At 36.9% G+C, this 20,350-nt stretch overlaps 3 protein-coding genes across 8 annotated transcripts in view; 1 reads left to right on the forward strand and 2 right to left on the reverse strand.

Moving 5' to 3' along the window:
• The window catches only part of si:dkey-151g10.3 (serine/threonine-protein kinase WNK3), a 48,348-nt gene extending 43,296 nt beyond the window's left edge, over positions 1–5,052 (reverse strand). For all 5 annotated transcript variants that reach the window (XM_057320235.1, XM_057320234.1, XM_057320236.1 and 2 more), the window contains exon 1: positions 4,588–5,052. The gene's annotated coding sequence lies outside the window, so the exon portion shown is untranslated. The remainder of the gene's footprint in view (positions 1–4,587) is intronic.
• A 633-nt stretch (positions 5,053–5,685) lies between these two features.
• fam3a (FAM3 metabolism regulating signaling molecule A) lies at positions 5,686–10,620 on the reverse strand. The gene is made up of 10 exons (XM_057319138.1): positions 10,301–10,620; positions 9,521–9,573; positions 9,318–9,425; positions 9,197–9,220; positions 8,955–9,078; positions 8,399–8,457; positions 8,242–8,292; positions 8,075–8,159; positions 6,746–6,872; positions 5,686–6,538 (listed from the first exon to the last, which is right to left on the reverse strand). Exons 2-10 carry the CDS (start codon positions 9,531–9,533, stop codon positions 6,440–6,442), a joined length of 690 nt encoding a protein of 229 aa, XP_057175121.1. The 5' UTR covers positions 9,534–9,573; positions 10,301–10,620; the 3' UTR covers positions 5,686–6,439.
• A 532-nt stretch (positions 10,621–11,152) lies between these two features.
• Positions 11,153–16,557, forward strand: idh3g (isocitrate dehydrogenase (NAD(+)) 3 non-catalytic subunit gamma). Of its 2 annotated transcripts, none has more exons than XM_057319137.1 (14): positions 11,153–11,261; positions 11,635–11,682; positions 11,996–12,007; positions 12,128–12,225; positions 12,482–12,597; positions 12,684–12,744; positions 12,935–13,067; positions 13,420–13,553; positions 13,638–13,740; positions 14,167–14,313; positions 14,579–14,673; positions 14,872–14,932; positions 15,367–15,512; positions 15,697–16,557. In XM_057319137.1, the coding sequence occupies exons 1-13, from the start codon at positions 11,196–11,198 to the stop codon at positions 15,466–15,468; spliced, it is 1,176 nt and encodes a 391-aa protein (XP_057175120.1). In that variant the 5' UTR covers positions 11,153–11,195; the 3' UTR covers positions 15,469–15,512; positions 15,697–16,557. The 2 variants fall into 2 exon arrangements, with proteins under 2 accessions (XP_057175120.1, XP_057175119.1); XM_057319136.1 differs by having other exon boundaries at positions 15,367–15,491; positions 15,697–16,555.
• Positions 16,558–20,350: the final 3,793 nt, after the last annotated feature.

The following is a 20,350-nucleotide window of genomic DNA, read 5'->3' on the forward strand; positions in this document are numbered from 1 at the left end:
CTCCAGATTATATTGGGCAAGACATATTTTAAGCATCTAATACACTTGGATTTATTATGGTCAAGCTCTTCTTCAATGACAGTACAGCTAATCATTGAACTGTGTTGTTACTACGTTCTCTCTCTCACACTCACTATCACAATGTACCCACAGAGCTATAAAACTGTGCCTCTCCTTTTTTCATTGCTCTCTTCATTGGCACAACACACATTAATCCCCTGGAACTGAGCAGGCTCTACCGATTTACTGAGGCAGACAAAGAGGTAGCCAAAACACGTAGCATGTCTGTATGTTTTGGGAGGGGGCAGATAGAAGGGTTGGGGGGAGGAGGGTGATGAAGTTAGATGAAAAGTCTGTATAAAGAGGGGGGACGGGAAAGGATTGCGGGTAGAGAGAGAGGACATCAAGGTTTTAGACAGCAGAGGGGGGCTGTGCTGAAATGGGTGGGAAAAATTTGTGTGAAAGAGAAGAAGAGAGGGAGATGGGGGGGGGGTCTCACACACAAACAAAGTTGCTGAGATTTTTCCGTGATAAAATGTGTGCTGGTGTGAGTGACAGCAGTGACAATAGCCGAAATTCCACCTCGATGAAAACAACTCAACTTTGGGTGAGAGAGTGAAAGGCCAGTCAAGTAAATGTGAGTTTGATGAGATGAGGCAAAGCAATAAATAAAAAATGGTGTAAGTGACAGATAACATTATAATTAAGTAGATGGAACATACTTTGTTGACAAAGACCAGATGTAGCTATTTAACACGTTTTCAAGACTTGTGTGGCAAGTTTTAAATGGCAGTTACTTTTAAGTGTCAGCGTGTAATAATTTTACGAACCATTTTTTTGTATAAGGTGAACAACAAAAAAGCATTTTGGACCCTTAGAGATGTGGCGTCTGTCTAAGATTACCAGAAGTATCTACATGATTAACAGCTTAGTTTGCAACTAAATTTGGTGCGGGGTTGTCCCATGGTGAAGAGGTCAGTTTGGTGACTGCAGATTACGCTTGGCTCGGACCTGGAGCTAAAACAATCATGTGGAGGAAAAAAGGTCTGTGTGTGGTTAAAGTTCGGTCATGTTTTTCTGAACAGAAGGCAAACAGCATCAAAACATTCAACATAAATATTTCAGATTATGGTTATGTGCACTTGCTGCAGGCACTGATGTAAGTGGCCCGGATAATTTGCTGTCATAATTGATTGGTTTTTGACCAATCACATTTACACTCATTTCTCAACCACAGTCAACTGCACGCCTATTTCTAGGAAATAGAGATTGTGGGTAATGCTTAAAAATAATTCTTGCTCAAGCCAACTCAATGAGAACTTGTTCATGTGTCCCAAAACACTATAAAAAAGACCAAATTGATACATCCTACTAACCAAGCACCAATTCAGTGCATCCTAATGTTACTAAATAGCATGCTTAACTAAAATCTAAAAATTTATGCTTTGTAATAAAGTACAACGAAATGACATCTGAAGTCATAAAGTTTGTTCTCCTCCCATTAAGAGAACAAAGAACAAACACGTTTGTCCAATCCAGGTCAAGCATGTGAAAGTGAGTGTCACTGTGGTCACTGAGGATAGGGTACACACTGAACCAGAAAAAAGAAACTACATTCCTTACGTTCAATAAAGTTTTTCTGCGGTCTGATATAATCTAGGTAACATAATTTGCCTCACGCGTTTACACTATCACTGTCTGTTCCTTGTTAGAGACATGAATCACATTCTCGATACGAAACTATTATTTTATAATAGCTTAAAGCATGTGCTTTTTTGTTTAACCCGTCATACGACATCTGCTTCTGTTTAGACAAAAAAGGTGATGCGAAAGCAACAAGACTATGGAGGACTAAACCTGCAAAAATTATAAATAAATGAATGTATAAATAAATAAATATTTAAACGAATAAATGTAATAATATGAAAATAAATACAGGAATGAATGGTTTGATAAAACAAAATAATTCGTTTTAGCTATTATTGATCTTAGCTTTAACTTTTCTTTTCATTTTTTAAATTAATTTATTATTTTTTGTGTCCATTTTTAATTATTTTTAATTATTATTATTTTTTATTTTTAGATTATTTTATTTATCATTTCCTTTTATTTTTACATTTATTTATTTATACGTTTATTTATTTTTATATTTATTTATTATCGCATGTATTTATTTCCACTTTTATTTATTTATTCTTGTATTTATTCTTACTTTTCTGTGTCTTGTATGATAATTAGATGGGTTGGTCTTGCCTACTATTGGTTCAGCGTAGATTGAAGCGTTTGATCGATTACTCTTGACTTGTTTTGGACTAACGTCACGTCACTCACTGATCGTTTGCTTCGTGTATAACGTTAAGTAACTATGGCGGGCGCACAATTAGCTAGAGAGTTACAGCATTTAGCCAATGAAGTCGATAACCATGCATCAAATGACTATGTGTCATTCAGATTAGATGCATTTATTGATGATTTATTACAGATTGACGGCGAGATAAATGACAAAGTTCTCCCTCGGTTGTTAGCCTCTTTGCAGCACATTCAAAGTCTGTGCGAGTCAGAGGGTGCTATGGTGGCGTTACAGTTCAACTGGTGAAAATCATAAAGCACAAAATGTAATAAGGTTTAACTACACAGATGAGCTTGTAAACCGAAGTCGCAAGCTAACGCTTTGTCAAAGTGATAGTTATAAGCAGCCTTTCGGTTAGAAAAAGCGTAAAGATTTAATGTAACATGATGTAACATAATGTAAATGAATTGAGACATAGTGAACTTAAGTCACAAGTTAACACGGTAGTAATGAGCATCGTTCTTTCACTACAGGGGCCATCAAATGGAAACCATTCCTTCTAAAAAGACGTGGTTACTAAACGGTACTCGTAAACTACATTCCATAAGAGATAAATAACACAGAGGTCACAAGTTAAAACGGGCATATTCCCTTGATTCATCCAGCTGCATATTGTTGTGTGACATCTTGATATTATTGCAAAGATCCGCAGCAGCTAGCATTGCGAAATAGCTTAGTGTGATTGTTACCGTAGTGACACGCTGCCTCACTTTATTGTATGGGTACGAATCCCGTGTCAAATCGCTTTATTTATTTTTTCACCTCGCTTCAGCCGTTACGGGCGATCATACCAATAATTTGCAATCTTAACAAGAATGTCAAAATCATGTAACAAGAAAGTCTGTGTTTATTAGACATCTTAATATCAAGTCGTCTTGTGCTTTCAGAATCGACGAATCTGCTGAGGTCGTTCATGCACCTCTTTGGCAGAGGACCTGTAACCGGAACTTGGTCACCACCTTAGCACCCCCTGACTCGCACAGATTTTGAAGAACTTTGTCATTTATCTCGCCGTCAATCTGTAATAAATCCTCAATAAATGCATCTAATCTGAATGACACATAGTCATTTGATGCATGGTTATCGACTTCATTGGCTAAATGCTGTAACTCTCTAGCTAATTGTGCGCACGCCATAAACGTTATACACGAAGCAAACGATCAGTGAGTGACGTGACGTTAGTCCAAAACAAGTCAAGAGTAATCGATCAAACGCTTCAATCTACGCTGAACCAATAGTAGGCAAGACCAACCCATCTAATTATCATACAAGACACAGAAAAGTAAGAATAAATACAAGAATAAATAAATAAAAGTGGAAATAAATACATGCGATAATAAATAAATATAAAAATAAATAAACGTATAAATAAATAAATGTAAAAATAAAAGGAAATGATAAATAAAATAATCTAAAAATAAATAATAATAATAATTAAAAATAATTAAAAATGGACACAAAAAATAATAAATCAATTTAAAAAATGAAAAGAAAAGTTAAAGCTAAGATCAATAATAGCTAAAACGAATTATTTTGTTTTATCAAACCATTCATTCCTGTATTTATTTTCATATTATTACATTTATTCGTTTATATATTTATTTATTTATACATTCATTTATTTATAATTTTTGCAGGTTTAGTCCTCCATACAAGACTACTACCATACTGCATCCAAAAGAGAGATCAGCAGTGGTCAATGGCTTGAGCTGAATGGCACATAGCAAAAAACAACAAGGCAGGCGTAAATACACAAACGTGCGCACGTATGTTATAACTTCAAAATTGAAGGCCCGATAGTGGATAGATTTACCCCTTACGATAACCAAATCTGCTCAGCGCCCTGTATCACATAATGTGGAGAGATAAGAGACAAAACGTCTATATGCAGTACCTTTCCTGAGGTTCAGTTAAAACAGAACGTTAAAAAGGACGTTATCAACAGCATATACACCTGTTCGCAGACAGAAGTAAAAAGCAGACTACGTTACACAATAAGAGAAACATCTTCCTTTAACCGTTCAAACAGTCATTTTGCACGCCCAGTCCATTGAAATATCAATTTCAGCACCACCGTGTTGTGTTAGCGGCTAAGCTATGTTTGGTGTTCCTGTGTTTTAAAGACACAACACAGCAACTAGAGACGTATTTTTATTTTGTACATGGTGTACATTCATTTTAAGCCCTGTGTATATCCGAGGCTATGACTGTTTATCTAAAATGTCAGTGATACTCACCGGCGTGCTGCATCCTCTCGTCGTCGTTATTTCAACTAAAGCAGCTGACCGGGATGTGTTTAACGTTAGTCAATTTATCTGCTACAAAGTCAACAGTTCGTAGGCATCTCGTTGGACATAAACGTTTTTAGTCGCGTAATTTTGCTGGTAGTTTCTCACACGATCATTTGATTCGCTTGTTGGAGCGGCGTCGTTAAATCCTGCAAATCCTCCTGAACACATCATCTGTTAAAAAAAAACATATCGCTTTTCTTTTCTGAGAGATTTTTTTGCACACCTTTCCTTCCGGTGAATGTAACGATAACGTATTCACATAATATAGCGCGAAAGCTATTGAGTAATTTTACAAAATGTACAGAGCAACGTCCGTCGTTGCAGCATTCGTAATAGAATCGAGCACAATCGTTTCTCCTTTTTCGGTTAACTATAGAGACGCGCGCTCGTACCGCGTGCTCCAACTATGCGCGCGGCCGCCTTTTCCCGACCACGCGGGGTCGCGCATCGTCCTAGTGAGCATCTGGGGAAACAATAAGATTTGGGTTTTGACATTCTGGTGTGATTAATTTTTATTTTAAACTATCCCGTTTGCATATTTTGTTCTGCAGATGTCTCAGCGTTAACGTTAAACTAGCAAAAACAGAGTTCCCTACTATACCTTTACTAATTTTCATAAATATAGATCAATTATCTCAGACAATTTATGTAAGCTTTGATAGTGCTGCCTTTTCGCCTGTTTATAATAAAAACATTTTTACAAGTTATTTAATCACGAAAGATATAGCATAGTAAATGTAATTGCTTTAATATATTTTCAAAAAAGATTGTTTGACAAGCTTAAGGCAATATTTTCATCTTGTAGTTTAAAAAACTATGACATTTTTAGTTTAAATATATTATATATACACGATCTTACGATTTTTTAGTGCATACTTTATATTTCATTGTAAGTTTGCTGCCCCCTAGTGTATAGAAACAGGTAGTGCCGCTGTCCATGGTGCTTGTTTGTGCAAAGCATGTCCCATCACTTCCTTCTGGAAATATCGATTGCACGCAAAATGACCACATTGTTTATTGCAGTCACACGCGCACACGCACACAACAAAACAGCCTAAAATTCACCTTGATGCGTCAAAGATTTTAATTTTCTTAAATTTATCATCAGTACACCATTACATTCCAGAGTAAAACGTAATGGGTTTAATGACATGACAGCATAGCTTAAAACATTGATAACAACAATCAGTCACATTCTCCAATGTAGTCATCTGTCTCTAGAAGTAAATTAATTTTAATTTGATCCTGCTACACCAAGAAACATCAACAGGCTGGATGGATATAAAGAGTGTTGTGAAACGTGTGCACTCTAATTCTACTCTAGCAACCCACCAAGAAGGATCAAACTGATCCAACAAAACCCAACAATCATATTTTAATGTTTGTTGGTGCATTAGCCTTTAAAAACAGCTGGGTATAGCTTTAATATAGTATTGCCATGACACATTTTAAATTGTATAAATATAACAAACTTTTTAAATATTGTTTAAAATATGTAATGTGACAATATTTTTTCATCAAAACAAAATTTATAATTCAATAAAGCAGATAACTTCTTTCAGTTTTATTCGTGTTTCTGTTTCTTCCCTTGCCCTTACAAAAAGAATGCTTCAGCAATGCTGCAACCAGCTATATATAAACCTTAAGTAAAAAATATCCACCCTGACCCTTTTCATCAACAAAACATTTAGGTAGCCGAGTAATTTATGAGCTTTCACTTAAAACAAAATCAATTTTGTAAGTAGAGTTCTTTGTTCCTTGTGATTGAGGTATTACAGTTCAAAGTCGCAGCAGGAACTTAAGTTTCCAAAGGAGCACGCAAGGGAACACATCCATCCATCTCCAGAGATTCAGGCCAGCCCTCATATTTATTACTGCTTTTACTGTTCTTCATTCGCTGAGAGAAAGTGGAAGAGAAAGGATCTTTCAGAGCCAAAAGCCAAAATCAGAAACTTCAGCATTACTGTATACAGAATACAACACATTTGTTTTAAAAGGCTTTATATGCAAAAGCACATAATTCACACATTATTCCTAGGTCTGGACTACGAACCCGAGCTTGCACAATACAAAAATGATGCCTATTTCTTTGACTAAATCCCACCTGTTCAAACGGGCTCTTATTTTCGATTCCTTTAGCTCCGACAAACACCCAGCTGTCCCTGAAACTTAGTTCCTTTGCTGCTGTGCTCCCCAACTCCTCAAACAGCCGACGGGCTTCATCATTCAGCCTGTAAATAAGAATACATTACTCTGTTTCAGTTGAGCAAAACTGGAAGACAACCTCATTTTTTTGTAAATGCAAGTCAATTTTCAACAAAAGCTACAACCAACAAATAACAGTTCTATAATATAGTATATTTGTTCAGCACATATATAAAACATTAGTGTTCATAGCTTCTTAAGAAACATTTCACCAAAGCAAAGTGAAGGGACCGGTGCCGTGGCTTCACCTTACTTCAAATATAAATACTTTTATGTAGTTTTTGACATTTCTTAATCAATTATTATTCAGCATGATTTTATTTTAAATTGATGATTTAAGCATGATTAACATCAACCTCTTCTGATACAGAAAGTAGAGAATAATTCATGGTTTAAGTCTCCAATGAATGCTTAGGCTCTCTCTTCCTGCAGGTCAGTGTGACTGTGAAAAGGGACTTCTTATCATCATGTTCAGAAAACATCTTCTGTTAGCACAGACTCTACCCTTGAGGAGTTTGTGTATGTGTGATTGTATTGTTTCAGGAAAGTGAGAAAGGGTGGAAAAACACGGACGGACGTAACGTCATGTTTTAATTCGTATTATAGTACATGCCTGTCATCTTTGATAATCTATAGGACTATACTTTATGTCCTGTCTCATGACTCCAGAAGTGTTTGAGAGCTTTCTGTTCTTGTTTATCTATTGATAACCAATCATGTGAGCTTTATTTACCTAAGTAATGACAGAGTTGGTTGACTCTGTTAGCTTAAATACTACTGCATTTTGGATGTAAGGCAGGTCGGCCTGTGCAACTCCTTGAGAGTGCTGAAGCTGACTTCTGCTGGCAAAACTACAAACTATTTTTCTTCAGTAAATTTTCTTCTATTAATTACATTCTTGACTTCTTGTCTTCATTCATTCATAACTGGTCTACGGGTCTTTTACTGTAAATCCCCTACAAAAGCATACACTAAAACATTTACAAAATCAACCCTATAGCATGTTTAAAACTGGTACATAACATTGAGAGAGCCGTGCTTTTACACATGGTGCCACTCGACATTTTACTGCCTCAGTCAGTGTGTATTAGTGTGTTCCCTAGAAATCAAACCCATAATCCTTGCATTGCTATTGCCATGCTCTACCAACTAAGCTACATGTGACTGTTACAAGGCCATTAAGTAATCTGGGTTTTAATGAGAAATACAGAAAACAGTAGACTCTTACTTGCTGGCTGGGTCATCAAATGAGGCAATGAATACTAGCGTTCCTTCATGGAGTGGCCGAAGATACTTCATAAGATCTGAAACCTCTGGACAGGGTGAAGGATCATACCCATTGATAAGAAAACAGTGAACTAATCAAACAACACATGACTTTATATATCATCTTACCTCCTGCCCACATATCAAATGATCTTATTTCCAAAACTTCTCCAGTAACCCCTGAGAAACAGCAATTGAATTAAAATGTGGTGTTAGCTAATTAAAACGATTTAAAATTAGTACACACACATTAGTACAACAACATTAAAGAATTTGATATATTTACCATTTACTAAAGCAATATTGAGACCTCTGCCAACATTGTTTTTGGCACTGCTGAGAAGACTGTAAGATCAAATGAGAATAAGCATCACAAAATTGCATTTCTGGACACAACTATTGTATCTACTATAGAACTACACAGGAAGTTAAGAATATTCTTGGTTAAATACAATTCAAGCTCTATCAATAGCATCCATACAATTGCTACCACATAGATGTTGACTATTAGTAACATTAAAATAAATGTTACCACATTTTTTGTTATTTACAGCTAACCCTGTATTTAACATGGAATATTCCTTTAAGACTTGTTTTTAAAGAATACAAAGGGGCACCAGAAAATGGATGAACTACAGAACATAGGCAATGAAAAAAGAGGGACCAGTGCCTACTTGTATCACATTCCCTAATAACACTGATTCTGGCAGACAGTGATGGCCAAGGAAAGAATAACATGATGAATATTAGTGAAAGGAAATAATGATGAGAGTTTACATGCAAAGCTTGGTTTAAAGAGAGAGACAGTAACACAGCAAAAATGAAAAGGTCAAGAAACTTGCACTTTATCATCCACACAGATTTTGGGGCCGATGACATTGGCAGCCCCTGAGGTCAATCTGAATGCGAGATGTTTGGGGGGACATGCCGCAGACAGACCACACTTGTACTTGCGTAGTCTTGGTTCTGCAGGACAGCACTACATTGCATCAAATAAAATAAACAACAAACAGCTCACAAAAACACTTCTGATGGATTAACTGAAGTGTGATATCTGATGTGCTTCAATGCGAACTAATCTTACCTGAAGTAGGCTCTTCTTGTCTACCTATAAAAGATAAAACATTATCATTAATAATTTGTGGCAACTTGTTATAATTCTCATCAGGGTTTGATTAGGGTAACAAGCGCTGCAATATCCTTACCATTAATGAGACCCCGTATTAAGGAGTTACCATCCCCTCCGAGCATAGAATTGGCTAGAAGCCAAGTGAAGCCCAAAAGCAGAACCAAACCAACTGCACGCAGGGCCACTGAGAAAGACACAAGAAAGAAACAGCGTTTGGGTGCCAGTGTGAAATGGAACATCATTTAAGACCATAAAAAACATGCATGAAAATGCACAGACCTGCAAGCCTCATGGTACCTATATATCAAAATCTGGACACTCCGGTTAATATTCTGTTTGGGGTAAATGAGAACATTGATTGAGCACATTTTATAACATGATTTAATCAAATAAGCATAAGTAAGTAATAAGTAATAAGCAAGTAACATCTAAGAACACCAAATAGGCAATTCCAGGTTTTCACCACACTGAAAGCTCAGATATTTGGTGGTTTAGATGAAAATTAACATAATAACTATTTTATATACTATGGAGAGTCATCCCTTCCCCATGTATTGAGAATGCTTCTGGTTTGTGGATTTTAATTCACAGAAATCGTCAAGTATGTTATTCCTCAGAAAATGTATTCTTTTTTGTCACATCCATAACCCATGTATATTGCCCTCATCTTAAATAGAAAGCGAGTGTAGACTGTTAGTTTACTGATGTCGGGACATATTTTAACAGGGGTTTAGGAAAATAAACATATGGTTTAATATATTGGTAATAAATACGTTCTCTGAGAGTTTATATTTCAGAATTTGACAGCAAATATCACATCCATGATGCTGGAATGGAATTGCCCATATATTATACAAAAATCTACCAGCACTCAGTCAACCTAGGCACATTTAACATTTCATTTTAAACATATTAGACCTGTTATTGTCAAGCAGGGAGAAAACCCCCATGGAGTTGACGCCTAGACAACACAAGCTTCATAATACAAGATGTGTCACTTAGTCCAAAAACAACTAACTCAGACACTGTGATTTTAGTTTATGAAACAGATACGTTTACCTTTTGAACTGATTGACGGCTTGAACCTGTACAGCAGGTTTGTAGTGATGACAAAAAGCTTCTCTCTCTCTCTCTCTCTCTCTCTCTCTCTCTCTCTCTCTCTGGGGATTGCAACTGCCACGACCAATATACAAGCGCCTATTAACGCCACGACCAGTAACGCTGCACGTACGTCTTAAAACATCACGTAAACGGAGTTAGTCGAAATACATGTTAGAAACTAAATCGAGAAATCGTGCACACCATTCCATGGTATCCTAGTATGTTGTCCTCTACCCTCGAAGTGTACGTCAGTTGATGCCCCAGCCCGGTTCACACTCTTCCGGGTTGGCTGAGTATTGTGAACACGTGGTTCGTGTGACCGATGAATGCAAAGCACGTGTTTTTTTTTTTTTTTTTAGCTCGAATGCAAATTAAATTGGATCCTTGCAAATGGGGGTTGTCTTATTGAAATAAATGTTATTGAATAATTTCGGTTTGAGGCAATAAACGGAATCAGAGCATTTACGACATGTATGATCTTGAAATTTGTCAATGGTAATCAAACGGAGAAATTTGATATGACTGAAGTGACACACAGTAACATTACTTAATTTGACTTTATAATTTACATACAGTCTTACATCAATTGTGAAGTCTCTTTAAGCGATGTTAATCATAAATCTTATTTTACTCATTACTAATCTTATTTTACTCATAAATCTTAATTTACGCCACACTTAAAAAAAATAAAAATAAACGCAGAACAGAACCCAGGGCTATTAAATGTTAATTCTCTTTCTTGTTGGAGAACTACACATTTATTTGTTAAAAAAAAGAAAACAACCCGGAACCTTTCCTCTACGGTTCCTGTTTAACCCGAAACATAAAAGCGCTTGTACTCTTGAGTCTCTGCATGATGGCCACTCTTACTAAAGCTTTAAAACCAATCTTTGGAGGGCGATTGGGAAATACAGCCAAGGCAAGTCGTTAATTTAAAATAACCGTATGGTCAGAAGTACATATTATTATTCTTAATCTTCTGTGTGACGAATGAGCATGCCGTGACTTGTGACACTTTTAAAGGCAAGGTCAAAATAAGCTCGCGATCGCTTGTATACAACAAATTACTTTGCACGGGAAAAGACAAGGTTGGATTTGTTCGATCGAACTGACATTTCGTCAATTGTTGCATTGATTGTTTATGTTGCAAAACCTAATGAGATGCCTACAGCTTCTCTGTTATATTCTCCCCTTTAAGACAGATGTTGTTAAAACAGGCGACTCACTGGGATAATGTCAGGGATGCTGTCAAACAAGTTGTGTCAAGTTGTTTAACCTGTTTCTCTTTGTAGGTCTTTGGTACAGCAATCAACAGCCAAAGAGAGAAAGCTACGTCCACAGTGGGTTACTGTCTTTACGATAAAGGCATTCTTCACAATATGTCTTGCATTTACAATGTTTTGTTTAATTTACTGGGCATCCACTTATATTATAGTTGTGCTTATTCACTTATATTTGATATGTTTTAATTAAGTTTTTATGATTTAACATGTTAAAATAATTTGCTTAAGAATTCCATTCTTATGACTTGTTAAAAAGTGTACTGTCTTCTAGACATGTAATTTATTTTAATTAAAATCTCTGTTGTTCCCAATTCTCTATCACTAACTGCAAAAAAAATGTTTGTTTTTTTGCCCCTGCCCGCATGTAAAGGGACAAATAATAGTAAGTAAACGCACATTTAAAGCATTCTACCAAATGCTCCAGTTATTTTCTGTGTCTAGTTAGTCTAGTTACACACATATGTAATAAAGTCAATAAAATGTTTAATATGTTTGTATGTAGCCGCCTCCTGCCAAGTATGGAGGTCGACACACTGTAACATTGATTCCTGGAGATGGGATAGGACCAGAGCTGCTCAACCATGTGCGGGAACTCTTCAGGTTTGTTACATTAGTACTTTTCTCAAATATAAACAATTTCTGATAACCGTTTATGGCAAACCTGACAAAAATTTGGTCTCTGAGGTTTTCCCGTTGCAGGTCAATATGGCAAAGCTTTTTTCAGATTTTAGTAAAATGAAGTGATAGTTATTTACCTGTGTCGCCTTTATTACTACGTTTTGTTTTTGTATGGCAGTATTGTGAGAAAAACTATTAGGTTACCTAGCTAAACAAATATTTTCTTTTGACTCTACAGGTTCAGCTGTGTTCCTGTGGACTTTGAGGTTGTCCATGTAAATTCTGCATCAACCAGTGAGGATGACATCAACAATGCCATTACAGCCATTCGACGCAATGGAGTTGCTCTTAAGGGTCTGTATTAACATGCATCTACCACTTAACAATGTTATATTTACTGTATCTGTCTGTTATAAGCAGCACTGAAATCTTATTTGCAGGTAACATTGAGACCGCTCACAACATGCCCCCTAACCACAAGTCAAGGAACAACCTTCTCCGGTAGGCCTGAGACACAGAAAGACAATGAATCTATTTATAACCATACAACTTTGCTAAATTAAAGAAGGTTGTTGGGCTGCTCTGTTCAAACTTGATGGGTGATGGCCTCAGAATTGCCGTTTTGCTTGTGACTGTGTCTAGACTGGTTGACCCTCAGTTCATTCTCAACACAGCTGTCACTCTCTTTTAGCACGAGTCTGGATCTGTATGCCAATGTGATGCACTGCCAGTCACTTCCTGGAGTCCAGACACGCCACAAGAACATTGACATCACCATCATCAGAGAGAACACGGAGGGCGAGTACAGCAGCCTGGAGCATGAGGTCAGAAGTTCATCCCGCACATTCAACAGACACTTCTGTTTCTTTCACAGGGTGAAAACCATACATGATAAAGAACTGCTTATTAATTGTGTGTACTGGTTGCTAAACAAAAAAGTATTATTATAAAAATAGCACTATTGATCAACAATACTATTAAAACACAATTTGAAAATAATTAATAATTTGTTGGGTTTCTAATGTGACTACTATTGTTTTTTCATTTAGTCTTTTTACAGTATCAGTGGTTCCGACTCAATTTGGAACCCAAACATGACACTTAAGACCTATAAAACTTTCCCTCTCTTCTGTCTGGACTCTGGACGGATAAAGCCATATTCCTCATGTGTTTCAGAGTGTATCTGGAGTTGTGGAATGTCTGAAAATCATCACCCGGAACAACTCCCTCCGTATCGCTGATTACGCCTTCAAACTGGCCCGTGAGAATGGTCGCCGCAAGGTCACGGCTGTCCACAAAGCTAACATCATGTTAGTCTGCTGTGTCATCTGTACCGCTACCTCACAGTTGTGTTAATGTATGCATGATTTGTTCTCGCTTCCTTCTCTTAACAGGAAGCTTGCGGATGGGCTGTTCTTGCAGTGCTGTAAGGAGGTGGCCTCTGGATACCCCGACATTCAGTTTGATAGCATGATTGTTGATAACACCACCATGCAGGTGGAGTATTGATTCCTAAAAAAATCCAGTCATGTTCATGTCAAATCAAATCAAATCAAATCCCTTTATTGTCACTCAACCATATTAGTATAGTAGTGCAACAGTAGGTGAAAAACTTGGGTGCAGTTCCGACCAACATGGCAGTATGACAGATATGAGACAGAATTGTAGATTACAAGGAACAAAAAATGACAATACTTTACAATAGTTATTTTCCTGTACACATTTACACAGTAAATTTCTGTATTTAACTATAGTATAACGAATGACACTCAATTTACAGTGTTTTATTATAATTTACAATGTTAATTGATGTTGATATTAGATGACAAGAATTACTGAATGATTGAAGCATTGTTGTGCTGTGTTTTGCTTATTATAACCAAAATGGAAAGCAAACAAATTCACTGTATTTGCTTGTTTCAGCTTGTTTCCAAGCCCCAACAGTTTGATGTCATGTTGATGCCTAACCTCTATGGAAATGTGGTTAGCAATGTGTGTGCCGGCCTGGTGGGCGGACCCGGTCTGGTGCCTGGTGCCAACTACGGGCGAGACTATGCTGTGTTTGAAACGGTTGGTCTGAAGCATGTGTCAACGGTTGTGGCTATCAGAGTTTTTGTTTATATTGCGCACACATCTGATTTGGTTTTCAAAGCGGATTTTTTTCACCTGACTGTCTAACTCTTATTTCACAAGAAGTGAAATCTGATCCATTTTTCAAGACTGTCTGAAAATATTAAGCGTATGTGCATATCACACTTATTCGAAAGGAAGGAAATACAATCGCTGCATTGTATTTGAGTTGACATTTAAATGGCTAAGAATGAAATGTGTCCAGGCCACCAGGAACACAGGAAAGAGCATTGCCAACAGGAACATCGCCAACCCCACTGCCATGCTGCTTGCCAGCTGTCTCATGCTAGATCACCTTAAGTAAGTTGTGAATATGAGCTCACAGTTTTTTTAAGTATCAGCTCTTATGATGATTTAATTGTGGTGCATTTGGCTTTCTGCTTCTTTCTGCCATTTACCAGAATTGTATATATCAGCCAAATATTTAAGAGTGTAACTGGACTAAAGGCTTAAGTGGTGCTTAGCTTAGTGATCTGTTGATGTTCTGTTCTTCCTCAGACTTCATGCCTACGCCAACATGATTCGAGGTGCAATCCTCACCACCATGAATGAGACCGGGGTCAGTCACATACTTCTCTATATGTTTTGGGAGTGGTCTCCTGACACACCTTGTATGGCAGGTTTTATAACAAACAGCTAGCTTTATTTATAGAGGCAATGTCAGGTGTGACTACCTGCCTGTCAGGTTGAAAAGATGACAGTTGAATTTGGACAATGACTTGTATGCATAAGCATGATTGTCCTTAGATACTAAATAAGAATGAAATCTGTTCATACTTGTTATAGATGTTATTGAGGTTAAATGTTATGCTCTCAACTGTATAACCTTAATCACATCATTTTTTTTTAAAAGCGGGGCACCCCCCTTGGCCGTCATAAAGGGATCAATGACCAGCTTTGATTTTCAATTTGATATTCAATGTTTTTCATGGGCCGGTTTGTCGCATGTCTAACCGTGGCTTCAGTGTTCAAAATTGCTTTTCCCTGTTGCAGTTACACACTCCTGACATTGGGGGGCAGGGCACAACCTTAGAAGTGGTTCAGTCCATCATGAGGATCATCCAGAGCAGCGGCCCTCTCACTACTGAGATCTGAGTCCGTCACTCCACCATTGCTGGGTACTGAACAAGTCTTTTGTGGTCAGTCAGCAAAACTGTTGCTCATGGTTAGAAATAAAGCATAACAGCAAAGCAGCATTTATTTCTGATATAACCAATAGACATTAGAGCTGTTTTATCATTCATGATCTTTTTAGAAGTTTCTTTGGGATATGTCACATCTCCCTAGCTGCAAGTGACTTGTTGTCCTCTGCTTTTCCTACAGATGGGATTTAGCATCACATAAACATCAGTCCAAAGCATTTGAAATGCAGCGTACTTCAGCTGTGTGCTTGTGATCATCTTGTAGGAACTGGTTTTAGATATTATAATGGTTGTACTGGTTTTATGCATATACAGTGTTTAAGGGTCTTAAATTGGGTTCTGCTGCTCAGTTGCATTCCACACTTTATCCATTTTTACAATGTTATCTTCAAAATCAGTATATTACTTTGGGTTACTTACTGACCCTGAGTATTACAGATTCTTCAATTGTGCTTTTTTTTTTTTGCAATATATTTGAGTTATTTTACGCTTCTAACTAGGTGTCACTGCCTCACAAAGTTGGACTTGCAATCCTTTAAATGACTTAATATTCCCATAGGTAACCTCTTATATATAATACTTTACTCCTATTTAACTTAAAAGGTGCTGGGTTGTTTCAGCCCATGGTTGGGTCCGATATAGATGTTTTAGAGGTCAAATCAGTTGGCTATGTCCTTATTTTACAGCTTATAATTGTATTATTTGTGGTCTACTTTTGCATAAACCTGTATAAATGTTTTCCTTTACTGTCTTGATTTGCTGTTCTAAACTCTATTATTGGTTTTCGTCATATATATACATTTTTGTTTGTATTACTGGAATCTTTCTGCACATTTTAAACAAGTTTGTGTACTTTTCATACAGATTCTTTGAATGGAATAATGATGATAATTGTAAATGAATGTAAAGAGTTAAAACATGGTTGCCCGGACCACCTCACGCAACTCTTTAATGGCTCAAAAATAAACCACAAATAGAAAGAACAAATGGATGTTTTGCTTATTACACTGTCAACTTTAATAAACCAAGTATCTCACAGACGCTGTAACATTTCACTCGGATATAAACACACAGACGAGCCATGTGGAATATTTATTTTGAGATGAAATCATTCCATATTTTCAGAATATCCTCCTTTGATTTAGCATTCAAATGGCTCTTGAGAAATATCCCTAGGTAATGCACTGAAGGTGCCTTGAATAAAGGCCATTTTAACTGCCCGCAAAATGCTGTCATGCTGTTAAATCCCAGTCCTGCCGGCCCCTCATGCACCGTGTCTAATGAATCTGAAATTGCTAATTCAAATCTGCACATGTTCCAAATGTCTTTAAAGAGAAATGAAGGGATGTATTCAAATTGTGTGGGAGTGGGATTTACCAACAAACGTAAAAAAAAAACGTAGAAAGGATGCACTCTTGAGTTTGGTCACAGAATGTTCTTATACTGAACTTAAAATGGTTGATTAATATTTCTAGGCACTAGGAGACAACACTACTCAATAAAATCAGTTTAAAATGATTCTCATCAACGAACCATGTGTTCTTATCCAAATTGTTAACAAAATTACTGGTATGGGGTTTTGAACGTTTCTAGCTGGATCTTGGAAAAAATAGCATCTGTTCTGACTGGAAATACTCTGGGACAGAATCAAACATCCTTAAGCATTATATAAAGAATTGGGGATACAATTTCCAACGACATTAGTAAGAGTTCAATACCTAGAAGTAATTTCCCACTGCCCTTGAAATCACTTACAAAATACAGGAGGAAAATATGTGGAATGTTATTTATAGATTATGTAACTGAAATAACAGATGTGCCAAGGACTATTATTTTGTGGCAAAATATTCTGTATGTGCATCCAAAAAAAGTAAAAAGCTTGTGAAAGCAATGGAGGAATATTATGAATCAGAGCATGTACAGTAGATTAATGAAGGCCGTTCAGAAAGTTTTGGGAATCATCCACATGCACACTAGGAGTTGAACATTTTAGACAAAATTTTCAAGAGTTACATCTGTGTGTTTGGGGGTGTCTGTTGTGTATATTAAGCTATTTAGTTTGACCTATTCCTCCATTTAAAGGTCCAATGTATGAAATTTAACTGCATCTAGTGGTGAGGTTGCGAATTGCAACCAACGGCTCACTCCCCCATCCCCCCCTTTCTCTTTTGAAGCACTGTGGTGGCTGACACGGGACTAAGATGTCACAATTTCACTTCTCTACTGAATGAGTATATATGAAACGCGCTCATTTGTCCGTTTAGGGCTACTGTAGAAACAACATGATGAATTCCATGTAAGGGCACCCATGGTGTATAGAAATAGCTCAGGTAATAAAAACATAACACTTCATTATGTAAGGTCTTTGTACACATTTGAAGACATAGTTATGAATATTATATTGCATTTCTGTCAATAGGTCCTCCAAAATTTCCAAAAGGATATCTTTCAATTCACCATTCACCTGGAGAGATTGTAAGATTGCAGTCCTTAGCAGACCAGCATCACTTGTTTTGTTTTGAGTTGGTATGTTGTGATAGTGTTCTTGGAAAACATTGGTTACATACATTTGAATCCTTTTTTTCATGGTGGTGTCATAGATGGCGTGTTCTTGGAGTGTTCTTAGATATACATTTACCAATATGAAATGTGCATTGTTTGCGCAAAGAGGTTTTTTAGTTTTAAAACAAGATAAAAACACATTTTACATATCAATTCCCACCTAGATAATTCCAAAGAGTTCATGAACTTTCCTCCCTAATTTTTTGTACTGAAAGTTTATATTCTGGACAAGCCAGTATGACTCAGAATATTGGCAGGCAATTAATATCAAGGGAGCCGTTTGGGAACAAGTTAGAGGTCTGATATCTTCTGCACTTTAAAAAAATGTCTGTTCCGTGCATTCCTTGTTTCTAAAGTTGTGTCCTGGATATACTGTAAATTCTCTGTAAAACTGTATCATTGTTGTTTCATTTTTTTCAAATCCATATTTAGATATCACCTCCCTACATTTTTGCCTTTTCTTCTTACACTTCCAATGTCTCATTTCAGGAGTCATATTAAACGAGCATTAGTTTAGCAATCTTCAGCCAAAGACCTTTGTCAGATCGTTTTGGAAATGTCTGTAATATGGTCCCATGTCCCTAAACTCAGAATGTTTCTCTTCATCCTAATTTCTGATCTAATTATGCATAATTTTTCATTGGTATTCAATGTAAACCAATACACAGTATGTTAAATCTAGTCTCAGTAGTCTTGTGGCGGATAGTGATTTTTGGGGGATTCTATGTGTTGAAACTGAACCCATATGTGGTGGGTCAACTTCAAAGCACCAGCGCTACTTTAGACACAGTTTACCGGATCTGCACCTCCTTACCTACCCACACTTCTGCAAATCTACATTACTTCCAGAAATCTACAGGTACCAACGCAAAGACACACAAAATCCCTTTCCTGAACGCTCACGTATGTAACCTGATGATGGAATGATCTTTGCAAACTCCATCGGAACAGTTGAGCCTCTTTCTTCCTTCAAAACACACCGAAGACACAGCTGTTAGTCTTAAAAAAAACATACCACCTCTCATATCATCATATCACTTCTCTGTGCACTTTCTGTTTTCTCACAGTGTCTCACTTACAGTTTTGGAACATTGTATTGCATTGCTTGGTATTGTTACTGTACCCTTGGTTCTCATTTGTAAGTCGCTTTTGAGGTAAAGTTAAACAAATGTTCCCTGCAGAAATCTCCATGAATTCTTTTAATGCTTTCATGATTTCTTCAACAAAACTATCAAAATAACTTCACTGCCAATGATAAACCTTAAAGGTTATGCTTCTATAGTTACCGCCCAAGGAATGACCCTAAGTTAACTGGCCCACACACCCTGTGGGTGAGAGAAAATTTACCCCACCTGTGCAGTAGGCATATAGTCGTGTATTGTCAGACAGGTGTCTGTGAGTTTGTGATCATTAGAAATGCCTTACCAAGCAGAGCCAATTTTCAGACTCAGGACAATGACTTACATTGGTTGCTATAGAAATATGAGAAGACTAAATAAAATACACATGCCTGAGCATGATCTACATATAATGGTTGGCAAGGAATAAGAGAGGGAGAAACAGTTCTCTAGAAAGAGAGGATGGATCAACTTACCAACTGCCTCATGGCTGTTTGCTGACTGTTTGTAATTCTCTGTGAGAGAGCTTTACATCAGCATCAGCTTCTGTCATATAATTCATGGTTTACTTTTGCTGTCATATTACAACTCTCCCAATTTCCCCTGAGTGCTGGAATCATGCCATCAATTCTGTAAATGCATGACCTCCCTGACGTTTATATAGAGCAGGTTTTAGAGAGCACAACACATTAAAAAGGGGAATTCATCACGTTAGACGTCAAAGAATGGCCACATTCTTCATCCTATAGGCCTTACAACCTCCCTTACTTTCTGTCTCTATGTGCCAAAGGCTTGTCTATGAATAAGAGACATGGGAAGCACAGTAAGAAAGAAGCTACAACTGAAGAGAACAAAAACATCACAGTTTATTGGGTAAATCGATTTCTTTATCCGTTCTACTCAGATGGCTGTTATAAAAAGCTTTTGATAAAACTGTTTTTAACTTACCAAAAAATGTATGTTTAAGGTACTCCAAAAAAAAAAAAAAAAAAACCCATCTAGCGTCACTGCCACTCACCAAGCCATGGTCATAATCAGTTGTACTATTGTAATAGACGATTTCAAAGCAACAACATAAACGTTACTGCACATGCACACTTTTGTGGCTTTAACTTCTGGTACACATCAGCAAAGAATAGAGTTCCAGTAGATTAT

The sequence above is a fragment of the Triplophysa rosa genome, linkage group LG21, assembly GCF_024868665.1.
Source record: "Triplophysa rosa linkage group LG21, Trosa_1v2, whole genome shotgun sequence".
NCBI lineage: Eukaryota > Metazoa > Chordata > Actinopteri > Cypriniformes > Nemacheilidae > Triplophysa > Triplophysa rosa.